Raw genomic sequence first — 18641 nt, 5'->3', positions numbered from 1 at the left:
GATAATGGTATGTAGAAAAACACAGCAGGAAATAAACTGTCTTGAATCAGGATTTAGGAGCGTATAGAAAGATATACAGCTACATGATAATGCAGAAGGATTAAAAAAAATGAACTGCCATCACATTTACTGCGCATTATCTGACATGTGGAATGCGTAAAGCAGGAATCTTGCAGCAAAGAAAAGTAAGACATACTGTTAAAAATATATCATAATGCACATGCACAAAGGGGCTGAATTAAAATTACAAAAACTAATCCTGGAATTTTCATGTTTCAATTCTTCATGCTGCAATAAAAAGTTTCTTAGGAAATGCTTGTGCTTGCTTTCAGAAAAGTGAACAAAAACTCTTAAATAAATAAATGCTATTACATCTCTAGCACAATACACCACCACTAACCTCATCTCACAGAAACTGGTGGGTGGGGTAAAGATGCGATTTCCTTACAATTCACTATAGGATTTTCAACCAAGGACTTTCATCTGCACAGCACAGAGCTAAGCTAAAGAAATAATTCCTCTGATGGCATCATCATGAGAGGAGTTGAATCCCTCACACATCAGACAAGACACATTCCACTACAGGGGCACACCAGTGCTCAGCAGTGACATAACATCAGAATCCTTATACCTGGCTCAATTCTTACAGCACAATTTAGGATTCCCAGAAACTAATTTTGTGACAGCTCATGATTCACAGGCAGGTCTCAAAAGAAGCTCAGCCTTACAGACACTGAAAGCAAACACACTGTTCATTTTGAGGTACTGTGGTTAGTTGAAGAAAACTCACATCTGTCACGAGACACCTAAGGTTTATTCCAGTCTCAGCCAGCAGAACAGTTTTGTACAAATCAATAGCTCCTCAGACATGAAATCGTACCCATAAAACAGAGAATGATGAAGGAAAGGAGGAGTACTTTTGCAGCACACATGATGGGACTTCTTCTTCCAAAATCCTTGTAGTTGGTGAAATAAGAACGATCAGATGCAGCCATCGAGGTTACACAACTACATCACATGCTCAGCTGTTCAGTGGAGTGACATATTTGTTGCCAGTAAACATGATAGTACTCATTTGTGAAAGGCCATTGCTTTCCACATTTACTTTTTGCTTTGATTGTCTGTTATTTCAGCATTTCTCTTGTCCAAGTTTTTTTTTCTGGTGGCACCATTTGGACTTTATCTACAATTAGCCCATGGAAGCTGAAGCTAGTTGTCATAATAACTAAGATGGCGAGGTGCAGGGAAAAGCTACCAAGTCCAAGGGACACACATTGCTCCTGGGCTTGCAATGTTAGTGTTTTTTTCTGTATTTTTATTCTGCTGTAAGCTGATATAAAGGGACTCTTGTGCATTGACCACTCAAGCTTATGAGCAGACAGCACTACAGAGGAGGCACTACTACTTTAACTAACCATGCTCTGTCTAGCCCTGTAACAAGAATCCCAGAATAATGTCATGTCAATGTAGTGTAGAAGCAGAGAGAAGATTAAACACATCTTCCACCTTTACAGAAACAGGATCACATGACACTTAGATAAGCAGCAGGACAAACAGATGTTTTTCGCTCCACAGAGTGTACTGGTGATACATTTGGTACTCTGCTGGGTGCATATAAACAACAGGGATGATACGCATCCTTCTCTTTTCATAACTGGACAAATTCAGACATATCAGACAAACTAGAATCTTGAGAGAAAGGGCTTACTTAATCACAAGAATAACTTACCTCAGCTGTGGTGTGTTCCTCACTGCTGAAAATTTTTAAGTGAAAAGTGGATACTTTTTTTGGAAAAAGAGGCTCTAATTCAACCCCCACTACTGAAAATGAATTAGGAATACTTTGAGAAAAAAACATCTCTTGATTTTTTAAAAGTAAGAAATACTGTTTATTGGCAAACTAATGTAAAATTGAAATAATGGCAAGAATTGCAGGAAAGGAGGACAGAGGTAGTACCTACAAAACATGGAAGTCTTCTAAACACAAGGAGCTGTTTGTTCATAATTTCTTTTTTACTTAGAGGTATTAGTCATGTTATAAAAAGAAAGTGTTGAACAATACAGAGAACTGTTGCATTGATGATATTTGTTCTCACCTGTCTCTTATATGTTTCCAGCTGACTGCGTGCTGCGTTGGCCTTCCTCAGTTCTTCTTCCAGGCTCACCGTATTTTGCATATACATTGTATTCTTCTCTTCTAAGAGTTTTACTTGTCGTCGCAAATCACCCAGGTCTTCCAATTTCTTTTTGTATGACTCTACCTGGCTTTCTAACTTGGCTACTTTATCAGAAGAATGCCTGGAGGGACAGATTTGTATCAAATTTGTACTCTGAAAACTAGAAAATGAAATGTCCTGAAGCTTCCTCAGTATTTTGCCTTAATGCAGAAGACGTTCTGAGACATCGTGGGCAGAACAAGAAAGCAATCATATCCTCCTATTACTAATGTTTTTATTTTTGTCTGCTTCCCTCCCATAACTATTTGTCAACACAAAGGGCTGCTGATGGAGGTACTTTTAGACACTATCACTCTTCCTAATACAGCCTTCTTATCTGCTTCCAATCTTAAAATAAGTTAAAGGACCTTCACTCCTACCCATTTCCTTTCAATTCTAAATTGATCCTCAGTCCTGCATTTTACAAGGGTAAAGAATAAAATTTTCTGCCCTTCAATTTGGTTTAATGATAGCCAGGAATAAAACCACAAAGATCTATCTCCTGAGCAGCATATACTTGATGACACAGAAGTACCATAACAGCTTTGGAGTCTGATCCCTTCAAAAAAACCTGAAATACTAAACTCCATAACATTTCAAGAATTTTTTCAATCCTCCTGGTGTACTGCCAGGACAGCAATAGCCCTCACACCCACCCTCACCTCCTGCTATTATTACTTCCCCAGTTTCATTTTAGAACCATCAGACTTACAGACTCAATATCCTGTCAAATCTGGAGAATCCCCCATTGAATTGATGGTTAATTCAGGGGACACTGGGGCAAGTCAAATGTCTTTAATCCCCACTGAAATGCAGAGCCTCTCTCTGGGGCAAGGAATTGCTCTTTGAACCCATGCTGTCCACACACATAGTTTACGGAATTATGAAGCCTGATGGGCTCATTCCTTATCTTAATGACAGAGGAGGCAAAGACAGATAGCTCTGGTAGAAAGCTGCTGGTGAGCTGGAAAAGGCAGTATTAAAATAAGCCTTGCTAGACTTCCTAGAAGAGTGATATAGGTGGGTAGTGGATAACTGGTTCTGAATAACCCATAGCAGTAAGACACCACTACTGAAGGATTATGTTCCATAGTAAAATGGGTTGCCCCACCCTATAAACCCCTTGCACCATCAAATCACGACAACTTTGAGTACTAAAATTCAGTGGCAATAAGAACTGTAACAGATGTTGTTCATATTAGCATTATATGATGAACGAAAAGTGCCACCCAAAGTCCAAATAACGCAAGCCCAGGAAAAAGTCTAGTTCCCTGATGAGAACAGATGCCCAAGTCATGATGAAGGTGACTAGAGAATACTCAAGAGACCAGTAAGTGACTTGTTATGACCATAAAATGGTGTAGCGTTGCTGAGTTTACTAATAGTTCTTGATTAGGTACATAATAAATAACTAATTTACTTAAGCAAAATTGTGTGGTGGTTTGTGTACTTAACTAGAGGATCCAAAAGAACCTTGGCATTGACAAAGTGTTTGCATTTAATATTAAAATTATTTAAACAAAAGCTATTGGAGACTAAGTACATGAATTATATGGATTAAAAATTAAGAGTTTAAAAGTTCTCTCCATTAGAACAGAGTTTACCTGAGTACATCTATCTCATCCTTCAAAGACTGAGCCTCCTCTGCCAATGTAGTAAGTTCTTCTGTTTGTTGTCTTAATTCAGCAATTTCCTTTTCTAATTCTTCACAGCGTATTCGATAGTCATCTTTGGCAGCTTCTAATCTGGAGAAATGAAGTAAAACAGAAAATAATTTCTCATCTTGAGTCACAGTTACCTTTCCTCGTCATCATGCTCTCTGAAAACATATGAAATGGCCTTCTGGTGCAGTGAAGGAAAACAGCAGCTCAATGTGCTTATTTAAAAATGTAGAAGCAGACTGACTTTTCTGATGCTCCCAATTTGATATCGATCTATTTGGAAGATCACATGGTAATGTATGTTCTCAGAAAGACAAATCCTGAGATTTTTCTGTCATAGTAATTTTTCACAATGGAAACTCAAGCAGAAATTTCCACCTTCTTTCATCTTGGGGCATACAGAGACTGAACATGACATCTTTATCCTAAGAATTTCCTCAGCTGTTCAACTCCTACACACCTTCAACAATATTGACCTGATTGTCAGATGTTCAACATGCTGTAGAGCTCTCACCAAGGTGGCTTTATTTATTAATTTACTTACTTATAAAGAACCTGTGCCTGCCCAGTACCTCTGAAGAACCAAGTCATTCATTTAGTTATCCAGTTAGCATGTAAAAACTCAGACCAAAGTTTCTGGAGTGATCTACTTACATAAAGCATACACAGGCAAAGCTGTGTTAACCTGGCTGTGAACAATGGGAATAACTAAGAGAAACTTTGTCAAAGCATTTTGAATGAATGGAAGAAGACACAACCTGGAACATAAGGTCCTATTGTGATTTTGATCTGAAATGAAAATAAAAACAATCCAGAAAAGGAGGTGTGGCCATTAAAAAAAAAAAAAGTATTCTATTCATTAATTCAAGGAGTCCAAAAAGAATCTACAAGAATGGAGACAAGAGATACTCAGTAGGTAATCTAAAGCATACACAACAAAGATTCAGATCATGATAGACCAGAACTGTCAAAGGACATAAAGAGGCAAGACTGGGAGAAAAACTGTTGTACCACACTTAGCATCAGTTAAGCTGTACATATGTGCTGTTTGGCCAGGTAGAGCTGAAGAAGGAACACACACAAATTGTCATTAGAAACCACATCCTATGAAGGCAGGGGAAGGAGGTAAAGGAGGTTGGGAGATGAGTCTCACATGTGAAAATGGTTTAGAAAGACCTTCAGAACCTAAAACTAGACTAAGAGGCAGTGCAGATATTGCATATGGGGAGAAAACCTGTTCAGACAGCAGTTGATAACAGACTCACGTAGAAATCATTCCAGAGCATGGAGATGAATAAGAAGAGATAAAAGGGGACATTAGAGAGACATAACTACAGTATTCCTTTACACGGTAGGTGTATAGAAAGAAGACAACCAGGCACTAGCTGCTGTGAAAGAGAAACTGAACATTTTTCAAGAAACTGAAGGGAGAGGGTGTGTCTGAACATGCCATAAAGAGGCTTAGCAAGAGGAAGTGGAAAACTGAGAGGCAGACACACTTTTCTGTATAATAATACAGTCCATAGCAAACCTTCAGCTAGGAATTTCTACACCTTAAAAATACAATCTGAATAATTTACATAGAGGAAAGCATGCTACTTTTCATTTGCACTGATTTTGAAAAACATGGGTGAAATGACTGCATACAAACAAGTCAACTTCACAGAGAAGAGTTACACGTATACAGCATTTCAGCATTAAGAAATTACAAATTTTTTTATACTGGAGCTTGTAAAGAGGTAAATCATTACATGTACCTCACTGTAAAAACTCCACTACTGTGGTTATACCACCCATTACACTAATTCATAACTGCCAGCAGAACCAGAAGTATGTAAGTCATGTCTGTTGCCAGCTACAAACAACGAAGTGCACCCTTACTACCTGAATGTTTCCTCTTGGAGTTGTTCTAGTTGCGTCTGCAGCTGCAAATGCCTACGACCTGCAGGGCTGTTGGGATCTTCAATAGAATCAGATTGATTTAAACGTTCCATCAAAATCTGATTCTCGGCAAGCAAGCTGCTCTTCTCCTCTTGGAGAGCTGCAACCTGTGATAATAAAAGCATAAACTAGAATAACTGAGCTATCCAGCTATTGAGAGCAATATTGTTCTTGTGCATAATAAAGTATCGATACAACTTCATTATAAAAAAGTTTGCATACTTTCCCAACAAACAAGTAAAACTAGCCCTCCACATAAAGCTTTTAAAATTGATTTCCAAAAGAAATAATGCCTATCACCCATACAGAATATCCAAGTCTGGATATCCAAGGGATAGCTATGTCCTTCCTAGATTTTTTTTTAATCCAGTGGCCAACTGCAAGAAGACCTGAAACAGGAACACAGTTGCAACGATTTATGCCAATGTTGTGAAAACAGGCGGTAGTGCAAAGAACCCAAAGTTCTGCAACTCAAAAACAGCTGAAGCATTGCTTCATATCTCATTAAATAGTATAGAATTAGCATGCAGGAGGAGGAGGGGAAGAGAGAGAATGTGAACATCTCAACAGAAGTGTTTCATTATGAGCTTGAATCATCAAATACACCAAAATCAACCATGACACACAAATCAGCTTCATTAATTCTAACAGTTACTGAACTGCTTGGCAAAAGCCTGAATTATACTCCAAAGTAGCGTTGCAATGGCAAAGGGCTCCCACTTTACACTCCTCATGTCTTCTAGACGAGTTATGCATGATTTACATGAAGACTTAGTCTAAAACCATACACAGCTGATAGACTACAGTAACTTCTGATTGGGGTTTAACTCTTAACTGAAACTGTTAGAGCAGCATAACCTCTATTAGTTTTCTAATGCAGGAGTTGAACCACACAGCTCAACCCTTTCCTACCTGAATCAAAAAAAATTATGAATCATCTTAATACTGGCAACATTGCATCAAGATAAGAAAACAATTAAATTCTCTCCATTAGCACAAGTAATTACTGTGCAATTTTCATCTCCCTTTTAAAAATGTATGTTTCCACACTATACTTACTGTTTTCAGCTGCCTAAAAATTAACATATCTCTTTCCCACTTCAAAATTAATATGTACAATATAGCAAACCTACCTGCATATCTAACTCATGACATCTCTGGGCAATTTCTTCTTTTGTTGCTAGTGCTTCATTTAATTCTTCTGTAGTCTTCTTCAGCTACCATAAACAACAAACATTTACGGTATCATCACTCTGTGCAAAGTGTCTAGAAATATTCTGAACTACATGACTGTAAAATTATTTTTACATTTAGGTAATATATTAAATTTTTGGAAAACTGAGGCAATTCTGCTCTTACAGAGAAACAAAGAAGGAGATATGATTACTGTTCAGTTCGTGCGACAGTAAAAGGTAAACATACCTTTAAGTAATATTTGGTCTTACAAAAATACATCAGAATTATCACATCTATTCTATGAATTGAGTCAAAAAATCCTGGAGAACTTGGGTCTCAAAAACTCATCAACTCTGTACACTAAGAAGTTGTGAATACCACTTTTCTTTACGGATGCAAAGAGTGCATAATTTCAGTTTTCAACCTACTTTTAAAATACAGAAAGGACTGGAAGGTGGAATGCAGGGAATGGACAATTAGGGTAAAGTTTCTCTAGTCACTGGAAGCTACTCTTACTGCACAACAGGAATACAACTAACATCATGAGGGAGAAGTCTACACCTCTGAAAAAGGGCACTTAATCTTGTAAGCAGTGGGAAATATTCAGATACTTCCCTTCAAAGGCTTTATGTTCAAAGATACATGTCTTGCAAGCTTGCATATGAATGCAGTTAAGATAACATAAATACATAGCTACAAGAAAACTGGTCTGTTAAAACTGGTGCATGCATATTACATATATAGAGATATAGATATGTATTATTATATATGATGAATTTTATGTAGGCTTTCTCAATCAGCATCATCATATCTTATCTTTACAAGCTTAATTCTCAAGGGCCTGTTGACATACAAAAATTAATTCTATCTCCCAGAATTTACATACATCTGCAGAGAAAGAATGATGAACACAGGGAACACCACTATATTCTCAATTAGAAAAAAAAATTAGGAACAAGGACAGTGTTGGCATGAGGTTAAGCTAGTAAAAAAAACAATTGGCTTTGCACATTCTTTAAATATATCAAACAGGGAAGGATTCTCTTTGGAAAGTTCTCTTATATACTGTAACAGGACTCCTTTAAGGATTTCTGAGCCACATCTACTTTTTTTTTTTAAACTGACTTTGGAAGTAGGAACTGGCAAAAAAGTTTTATTCAAATACTACTTTCTTTCTTTCTCAATACCCAAAGATTTGTATCTGTCTGCAGTTTTGTTATACTATGTCATACAGCTAAACCTGTTTTCCAAACTGACTTTTTCCTCTCCTTTAAATACACAAAACAGATAAAACCAATTTATAAAGCAAAAGAACTTGAAATACTGAGATTTAGTTTTACATTCATTATTTGATTATCCCATAAAATCCCTTCATGATTAAAGACAAAAAGACAGACTTAATAAAGCAAAATGATTGGCCACCCATGTGCTACGATTGATGGAAAAGAAACATCTAGTCTTAGATACCTGACGATCAAGGTCAACGTAAGCATCATTTCCAACAGTGACCGGAGACTCTTTACTCATCAACTGCAATTAGATTACACTGGATTAGAAAAAGCAAGGATTTACTTTTATATTAAAAACTAAGCTTCAGTGAAATACCCAGCTGATTTTAACTTTTGGGAGCTTTAATCTGACTTCATTCAGAAGTTTTAAAATTAATTTTTATATATGACATATTCACAAACAATTACAGAAAGAAATCTTCAGAATGTATAGTATTTAAAGCACTATAAAAGAAATCTTACATCATGTCTTTTTCTTCTAAAAATGTACATTCTTTATCCATGATGATACCTACAGTACACTCTGCTAAGCATTTTACTGAAGTGACAGTGGATGGTAGCTATCAACACACCATGCAAGACCTGCCTTTAATTGTTCTCCGCCAGTGGTTTTTATTTTTTGATCACCTGGAATTTCGTATCAATTTATTTATTTAACTAAAGTTGGGAACATCTCTATCGCAGCTAATTGTGCAAAACAAAGATGACCAAAATTTCCGCTCTGGAGTTGTCTGTAATTTGCAAATTTAAAAAGCAAGTTTACAGACCTATTCCTGCAATGAGTATTACAATTCCTTGTATACTAACCTATTTCATTGCAGGAATGGCTAATAGTGGTTTAGTCTTGGAAACATTACCTTTAGCCGTGATTTTTTTTTTTTTTTAAAAAAAAAAAAAAGTCCCTCAAATTGGTTGATGTGCTTGCTAAAAGTTAAAGTGTTGATAAGAAAGTAAGTTTTCCTTCAGTAACCCACTGATCAGCTATATAGATAGTTAAAAGTTAAATCAAAGATAACAGAAGTTGTAGCCCAAAGACCTCCTCCCACCTACCTCCAGCAAACATACTAAGGTAAAGTTTTTACTGAAGGTTGTCAGACACAAAAAGGAACGGTCTTCCAAATACGAAATATGCTGTAACTAATTCAAAAGGCAGCATTACAGAACCACACTGTTGGTTTCTGTAAGTCTGTCCAAACACAAAATGTTTTATAAGTTCTCCAATAACACAATTCATTGAAGTTACAATCAAAAAGGCCCTATCCCAACCAAAATCAGGACAAGATTTCTTTCCTAAGGTATCCTGTTCAGTCTGGTTACTCTCTCCAGAAACAGGGCTTCCTTTATTCCTTCCAGAAATCAGGTCTTTTGCATTACTTTTCATTGGCAAAGCTCCTAAGATACACAGCACAGAGCTTTCATTCCTTCTCCACCCTTTCTGTATACACCACTGTTGACAAGACAAAAATCTGTTTGACATTTACATCATTCAAATATTTATACACTTATGTTTCTCTTCCTTTCCCCATCTCCTTAATTGTGATTTAGCTGCATACCACATGCTTAAATTCATCTATCTGTCCCCAACAGTCCTCCTCAGACCTGGATGGTGTTTGTTGCTAACTGCTGAATTCCTTCCATTTTGTCTACATCTTTACAGTGACAAACTACTCTGAAATGAAGCATTCCATGAAGTCCAGATTCCCTGTAACAGTAATTAGAAAGTCCATGGACTCAGAGCTGTCACCTAAAAATGAAGCCATGTGTCATTTTTATTACCATATAGAGTGGCATTACAAACTTGTATTTAATTTAGGGCCATGTTTTCTAATCTGATTATCGTTTTGTCATCCAAAACAAGAATTTCCAATCCCTCTCCGCTCTGTGATGTTTATACAAGTTTCAATTACTCCATTTCACTAGCTACTGCTTAAATACTTTTCCAGATGACTAACAGGGATATCCATATTAAGCAAATACTGACGTCTTCTCCCTATTCTGTATCACACAACACTGTTTAAACACACTTCAGACACTAAGTAAGTTCCATCCACTAAGCCAGTACTTTCTAACTGGCAGGTCCCAGCCTGCATGCAATCTACAAGAGTGTAAAACAATATGTCCCTGACAGCCAGCGCTCCTTTCTAGTCCTAGCACAACTTCCTCTTCAGAAACCCAGCTTAAGAGGCCTGCCCAAGACTTACTGTAGGAGGAATACAAGAGGCTGCACAACTCACTAGAGGTCACTGTGGTGTTGCTGCTTTCTGGGGATTACCATAAAGGACACAGGCCGAGGCCAATAACATAATACCTTTATTCTTCAAGGAGTTTTGCCATCTCTCCCAAAACTTCCTCACCTTGAGAATCCTTCACAGAAATGTCCAGAAAAAAGGACATTAACTGGAGAAGGATTAGGTGGTGGAGATACATGGTGTGGGTGTAGCATGAACATCACACAGAATTTGTGAATTTAACTCCACGGGATACATCAGGAATGTCATGGGAAATGTACACAAGGCACTGACAGCAAAAGCCACTGACATACATGCAGATGACTGACATAATGCAACAAGAAACATCTTGCAATCTTAGGGCCTCTGGTATGGTAGGGATGCTAAAGAAGAAATCTAAGGGATTGTGCTATGTAGCACAACCATACAAGGAACAAGAACAAGATTGATTACTCACAAGTAATACAGGAATCTAACTTCTGATCATCAGTTACAACTAAACTGAAGTTAAGAAGTGGGGTGAAAAGGGAGAGTTATCAGGGTGAAGGTGTGCCTCCATCTTTTCCTTACACATCTCCTCACATACTGGAGAGAACAATGGTATATGTAAGCAAATGTCTTGACTGCGCTCTGCTTCTGGTTTGCCTCTACCTGGTTTCTCCCCGCTTAATAGCAAACACTTCACTGTAAACAGCACAGCTAATAGAGTCCAACTCCACCCACCTGTCCAACCTTCTCTCTCTTTAGTAAGAGCTCCTGAAGAGTTCAAGAAAAGTTTTAATGAATGCTGTGGTTTAGGATTCCATACAGATATGTATGTCAACTCAAAACACACACTACACCTTCCAACCACCTAAAAAATATAAGGTAACAGAGGCTTGGCTAGTTTCCCCTATTCTTCACTTTGTTTCTTGTCAATTGGCATTCTTTGATTCTACTGAAGTTTAGAGCTTCAAAATGCTCACTTCATCAGTTACCTGCATATTAAATACTAATCTGATGATACTAGTAGGTTATTATTATTTTTAAAGGCAAATTTCCTTACTGTGTTCTGCTATATCTCCTTTACTTACAAGCTCACATTCAGACAAATTCCTGAAATACTGGTGTAGTTTCAGTGCTTCACATGCAATCTGCAAGTGTGATATTAGAAGACACGGTCTTGAGAGGTATGGGTCAATGACAATACTTTTGAGTTTAAAGTGCCAAACTATTTCATTTACATATCAATTGGCTGACTCAAGACAACAAAAAGCAGAAGGAAGTGGCCCTCTCATTCTCCCTCCACAGCTGCAAGCTTTCATTTCTTCAGGAGCAAACTACAGGTGGATATAAAGGTCTGCCTTCACAATTTTGCAGCACTGGAACTGGCTTTCATCTCCAAACTGACAATTTAGCTTAAGTATAGTATTATCATTTATTTTCACATGTAACTTTAATAGATGATGATACGCAGAGATGTTACAAGTAAATTAATTATAAAAAGGGAAATTAAAAAAGTGCCTGCAAGATCAAGCAATTGCATTAGGCCTCTACAGTAGATGGAAAAATCTGCTTAAGAGCCTCCCACAGTGAAAAAGCAAGCAATTAGCATTTACTTCCTTGCTCTTTTTCTTGTTTATTTTTCATATTTAGAGCGAAGACTTGCAGTAGCACAAGTATTTGTTCAAATAATCAAAATGCCATTTAAAATCAAAAAAGCTTATTCTGTGGTGAAGAGGCTAGTCTGGATTTTAAATGGTACAATAACCTCAACAACACGACAATTTTTATAATTTTTTGTGTAGTTTTATTAGAAGCAGTTGTCAGTTCCTGTTAATCCTTTACATGTATATATTTGCATGCTCATAGCTTTGGTACGATGTCTTAAAAAAATACTTGTAGATCTGCTAATTTTATATTATTAAAACATCACTTTTTAACTGCTTTGCTTGTGAAATGTGAACAAGACGTGTTGTCATGGATACATAAAGATTAGGGAAGGGGTAAAACTATCACAATTCAGGTTATTCATGCATGCAGATTTTATGAATGCTTTTTTTTTCCCCATGATTTGCATGATTTTGCAAATGCAGCTGCACCACTTAGTTGATGATGTCAAAAGTTCAAAACATTTGCTTTATCTGAAATGCTGCTTCTATAAGTTGCTAATGTTGTACAAGTGCCCACAAAACAATGTCAAAACCCAGCTTCTGTATTCAGAAGGTTGTTTTTCTTTTTTAAAACATCTTTTTGTTCGTTTGCTTTTTAAGAGTCAAGGTTATGAATGACACAGTGTGTATCCTTTAATGGTATAAAATAAAGACCACCTTCTTCCTCCAGTACTGATGACAGACCCAAAGAAATATTTTTCTATCATTTACTAGCTATTCAAAACCCACTTTTACTTCAGATAATATGAGCCTTAAAAGAGTCAGGACAAAGTACAGGGGAGAAAAAAAAAACCACAACAAAATCAAACAGTTTCTACCTTGTGGAAGTAACACAGTTGGTATTAATCCAGTCAGAAAGTACCTTTTGTTGTGTTCCCCAAGCAAGTTTTGACATTACCTTAAGTATTTTGTGGTTAAGACTTTTCTGTGAGGTTCTCAACCTGACCTGCACAGACATTTGCAAATTGATCCAGTTTGCAGGTGTTCTAAAGAGCAAAGGCAAACAATTTCCCCAGCTACTGCTTTCATCAGTAATGAACTTGGCTGCTCAAAATAGAGACTTGGGAAAATGACAGCAGATTTTCCAAAGGAAGTCAAGGAAAGGGGAAAGGGGAAAGGGGAAAGGGGAAAGGGGAAAGGGGAAAGGGGAAAGGGGAAAGGGGAAAGGGGAAAGGGGAAAGGGGAAAGGGGAAAGGGGAAAGGGGAAAGGGGAAAGGGGAGGAAAAGGAAAATACATAATGGCCAAAAATATTTCTGTAAGGAAAGATTTTTGGCCTTTAAAAAAATCTGCAAATTATGAAATTAAAAATATGTTCTATTATACATAGCAATACATTAATTGCAAGTATCAACAAATTATAATAATATAACCAGAATATAGGTGTATATATTACAGAATATATAATACAATACATAATTTATATGGGGTTTTTTGCAATATTTTTGATAACTATATAACTCTTGCTCTTCCTCTATCTTGTGCACAGCTTGCATTTAGAAATGTGTATCTGCAGATTAGAATCTGAGAATCTACGTGGTGACAACACACCAGGTCAATTTAACTGCACTGAAAAAAATAACAGAAAAGTATTGCTCAATTTATAAAATCTTTATTGAGCATGAGGCATATTTTGTTATTAATATTTTATTTTAAACAAATTAATGAAGAAAGGAAATGCTGAAGAGTCATGAGTTATTAAAAAATTGAAATAACCAAATAAAATTTAAAACATAAAATGTTCCTTCTTCCATTTAAAAATCAGCTTCTTCATGCAAAAAAACAGAGCAGAAGCTTGTTATACTGTGCCTCATGAAATATTTTCATGAGTAAGATGATTTATGAAAATGAAAGCATCACCAAAAAACAGTTATATGCTTTGCTGAAACAGAAAGATGAATACATAATACATCAGTAAAGCTTAGAGATATCTTTTTACATACCTAATTTTGAAGAAAGAGCACGTGCATGTCAAATGCTTTGAAATGTTTGGATTAGGTGACATACCAACTTTTCAAATATGCATATATAGCTACTTTCCTAGGCACTTTATTTTGGTGTCTCCTACACATTGCTTAGTCCAAGTCACTTGGATTGTGAGAGCTAGTCCAAGTCCAAGAAATAGAAAAACCCCTTTAAACCAGTGAAGCTTCACCCCTCCAAAGACACAGACTGCAGGTTCAGCTCTGAAAAGACTCTCTGGATCTAAACTTGTTAGAATCATAGAATATCTCAAGTTGGAAGGTGCCCATAAGGATCACCAACTACAACTCCCTGCTCCTTACAGGACTACCTAAAACTGAACCATATGACTAAAAGCATCGTCCAGACACAACTTTAACTCTGACAGTCTTGGTGCTTTGACCACTTCCCTGGAGAGCCTGTTCCAGTGATCAACCACCCTCTCAGTGAAGAACCTTTTCCAATGACCAATCTGAACCTTCCCTGACACAGCTTCATTCCATTTCCTCGTGTGCTGTTGCTGGTCACCAGAGAAGATCAGCACCTCCCCCTCCACTGCCCCCCTTCGGGAAGCTGTAGACTGCAATAAGGTCACCCCTCAGTCTTGTCTTCTCAAAGCTGAACAAACCAAGTGACGTCAGCCCCTCCTCCTAAGTCTTGCCCTCAAGGCCTTTCACCATCTTGGCCACTCTCCTCCAGACACACTCTAATAGTTTAATGTCCTTATGCTGAAGTGCCCAAAACTGCACACAGTACTCGCAGTGGATCTCATCAGTGCAGTGTAGAGTGGGACAATCACCTCCTTCAACCAGCTAGCTATGCTGTGCTAGGTGCACCCCAGGATATGGTTGGCCTGTTTGGCTGCCAGGGCACACTGTTGATTCATATTCAACTTGCCATCACCCCACACCCCCAGATCGCTTTCTGCAGGGCTCCTCTCCAGCCTCTTGTCCCCCAGTTTGTACATATAACCAGGATTACCCCGTTCCCGGTGGAGAATCCAGCACTTGCTTTTGTTAGATTTCATGTGGCTGGTGATTGCCCAGCTCTTTAGTCTATCAGATCTCCCTGTAAGACCATTCTACCCTTGAGAGAGTCCACAGCTCTTCCTAGTTTAGTATCATCAGCAAACTTCCTTAATGTACATAATTTCTGCGTCCAAACCATTTGTAAAAACATTAAAGAGCACTAGTCGTAAAACGGACCTCTGAGGAACCCCACTTGTGACTGGCTGTCAGCCTGTTGTAAGTTCATTTACTGTGACTCTGAGCCTGACTCAACAGTAAACTGCTCACCCAATGTATTATGGACTTGTCTAAACGTATGCTGGACATTTTGTCTAGAAGGATACTGACAGAGACAGTATCAAATGCTTTGCTAAAATCCAAAAACCACACATCTATTGCCTTCTCTTGGTCAAGTAGATGGGCAACCTTGTTATAAAAGGAAATTAAGTTGGTTAAGCAGGACTTTCCCCTCATGAACCTGTGATGACTATGACCAATGACTGCATTGTCTCTTAGGAGTTTTTCAGTAACTCCAAAAATAACTTTCTCCATAATTTTGCCAGGCACTGAAGGGAGGCTGACAGGCCAGAGTTGTCCTCCTTTTCCTTCCTGAAAACTGGGAAATCTTTGCCAGCTTCCAGTTGCTCCTAAGAGCATTGAGAAATAATGGAGGGAGGTCCCACTCTCAAACCTCTTCGATAACCTCTTCAATGACCACTAAGCACCTGACATTCTCTTCATTTGGTTCTGAATGCCTTGGATTTTGCAGTAGCTTGGAAGGTAGAACTAAAATCACTCAGAACTGGACCAGTACATGAATAGCAAGCTTTTTGATTCACTGCATTTCAAAAATCTGTTCCAGAAGAACAGACCCTCATCCTGTGATTTCTTCCCATTTCTACTGCCCACCTCTGGAAAAGGACCCAAACACTAAGCAAGTTAAATGCCTACTCATCGAATGCTGAAAATTGTGGGCTGCTTCAGATCTGGCTATTTTATCAAATGAAGAAGGAGATTTTTACAAAAAACAAACAGGATATTTTCAACAGAAGGGGAAAGGATAAGAGGTTTTCTGTTTTAAGACAGTGCAGAATAAAGTGAAGCTGAAAGTTGGGTTTAGAAAAACAAAAAAAGAATAGATATTAGAAAAATCCACCAAAATATTGGATTACAGTTAAAAAGAATACAGAAGTAAAATATCCCAAAACTCAGGCAAACTCGTATTTGGTAGCACTGACTGGAAGATGATTTAGCATAAGGATTCTTTCAATGCTAATTTCAAAAGTCCTCTCTGCAATGTTATAGATAGCCATCCACACACAGACAACAGGATGTACAACTGTGTGTATACAGCATTGGTGAAAGGGATAATAGGGGATGGGGTCCCTGTAGGCTCACTGACATCTCTTTCTCTATTCAGATGTTACAGAAAATTGATATTGCTCTACAGTGCAATGTGGAATTTAGTTCCTCTTGTTTGGGTTCAGAAGAAATGGGATTACAAGCAATTTCCTGCTTTCCTTAGTGGCCTGTCCTGCAGTAAACCTCCATCTATGAAGACTGAAAGGCACTTCACTTATAGGCACTTTGTGGTCCTAAGAAGTCACATAGGGGCTTTATGGCTGTAGCAGTCACTAACACTGTAGTTTAATTTCCACTGTGGTTTTAATTTACTACTGAACAGCTCTTTTACAAAATACACCGCAGTATACTTACTAACTTGTAAAAACATTATTAGCACAAATACCTTCATTAGTCTATTCATATATCTAAGGATGACAAAAGAATACTCTGCTATCCGTTTCCTTCTTTTCATTTGTCAAGTAAAATAAATAATTTACAGTTCATGGAGTTTTGCAGTTTCGAGTTACAAATTTTGAAGAAATTCTACAACATTTGGTTACTCATATAAAACCAGTCTTGTGCACTTCAAGAGCCACAGAGGGGGAAAGGTAGAGGAAAGGGAACCAGTATCAAAAATATCCAGAAGTTTCAATCTTCTAGATTTAAAGAAAAGTGGGACACTCAAACAGAGTTCCTTGACATGAAGTGATTAGTGATTTGTTTTTCTAAGGAAAAATAAGGTATGTTTCAATGTAAAATGGCAAAAACCTATGCTCTTCATTTTCTTTACTTCCAACTAAGTTTTTCCAAAGTGGGAAATAGCATACTTTTGTAAAATACTAAAAGGCTGAACTTTTACACACTGTGGGCATCCCAGCATACCTCCTGAATGGCTGTCATGACAACATGTTGAACCGATTCTTCCATCATCATTATGGTCTGGATGTACTCTGAAAATAAGAGCATTCTGAAATGTTACTGTTGAAATTCAAGTCACACTGAACATGAAGACAGAAGCTGCATCCTTCCTACAAAATGACTAGAGGTGCCACAGATGACACTGAAATGCATAATCACCAGTCAAGTCCCACCCCAACATAATCAACAAGACTTTATCAGAAGTCTGTTCAGACATAAATCCATTTTTTGCCTTCTGGCATCTCACACTCCCTTCCACACTTTGCTCCCAAACTATTCAGGCTATACATGTACATGATCCACGCATAGGTTGTCGTTTTCCCTAAGTTTAACAATAATGTCCAGCCTTCCTAAAGCATCCTCATTTTAAGGCATTTTCACATCTGTTCTTGGTTTCTGTTCTTACTTCTGTGCTATATCACAAATAAGTTCCCTCCACTTTTTTATTCCTCACCTATGTGTTGATGTGAGCTACACAACAGGTACCTTGTAAGATGATACAGTGGTTAGGAGGACACATTCTGGTATTTAGATCATGTCAAGGATTTTATGACTTGCCCAGTATCATATGGTTTCCCCTCAAATATGACCACTTTTACAGGCAGCCTGTATTCTTTCAATGATTTGTCCAAGAGGAAGATGCTGGGAATCAGTCACCTCAAAGTACATAAAACTAGGCTGTTCAAACATGTACATTTTTAATGTCCAGACTGAAAGAGTAAGAGATACTCTTAGGAGATAGGAATAAGATATACTTCCCACTTGAGGATGCCAAATAGTCATGAAAAGGAAGGCAGATAATTTTACACAAAACCGAGGACAGGAAGCCTAATAAAACAGAGTTATTTATGTACTCATGTAAGAAAATTACCTCTATTTTAATTAATAGGATAGCCAGACTGTCTCCTGATTAAGGGAAGAATAAAAATAATTTCAGAGGGAGAAATTAAAGTGATTTGGACACCTGAGAAAACTGGAAAGGGGGAACTAGCTATATAAGCTAAGATGCACTATGCAAGAGGAAGACAAGAGGTCTGAAACCCTGGCTGCCATTTTGTCAGAAAGGAACTGAGTTAAATCAGGAAAAGACAGATATTTGATGCAGGTTTAACGTAAATAAGTAAACACAGTTTTATTTACCCACATGTGTATTTTATAAACATGTTCCTATGCTTCCTGTTTTAAGTGTTAAGAATAAATGTTTGTAGTTGCTTTGTTACCTTAACCTGGCTTGAATTAAGTGTAATTT

General features: G+C 37.5%; 1 protein-coding gene across 6 annotated transcripts in view; it reads right to left on the bottom strand.

Annotated features, from left to right (window-relative positions):
* The window catches only part of HOOK3 (hook microtubule tethering protein 3), a 93061-nt gene that overhangs the window by 36853 nt on the left and 37567 nt on the right, over nucleotides 1-18641 (bottom strand). For all 6 annotated transcript variants that reach the window (XM_074812075.1, XM_074812072.1, XM_074812071.1 and 3 more), the window contains 6 exons: nucleotides 17357-17424; nucleotides 8462-8524; nucleotides 6952-7035; nucleotides 5762-5925; nucleotides 3821-3961; nucleotides 2097-2298 (listed from right to left, as the gene is read on the bottom strand). In XM_074812075.1, coding sequence (XP_074668176.1) covers nucleotides 2097-2298; nucleotides 3821-3961; nucleotides 5762-5925; nucleotides 6952-7035; nucleotides 8462-8524; nucleotides 17357-17424 — 722 coding nt within the window. The remainder of the gene's footprint in view (nucleotides 1-2096; nucleotides 2299-3820; nucleotides 3962-5761; nucleotides 5926-6951; nucleotides 7036-8461; nucleotides 8525-17356; nucleotides 17425-18641) is intronic.

This window comes from Strix aluco, chromosome Z (genome assembly GCF_031877795.1).
Source record: "Strix aluco isolate bStrAlu1 chromosome Z, bStrAlu1.hap1, whole genome shotgun sequence".
In the NCBI taxonomy this organism is placed as follows: Eukaryota; Metazoa; Chordata; class Aves; order Strigiformes; family Strigidae; genus Strix; species Strix aluco.
This window is presented reverse-complemented; position numbering and strand designations above follow the sequence as displayed.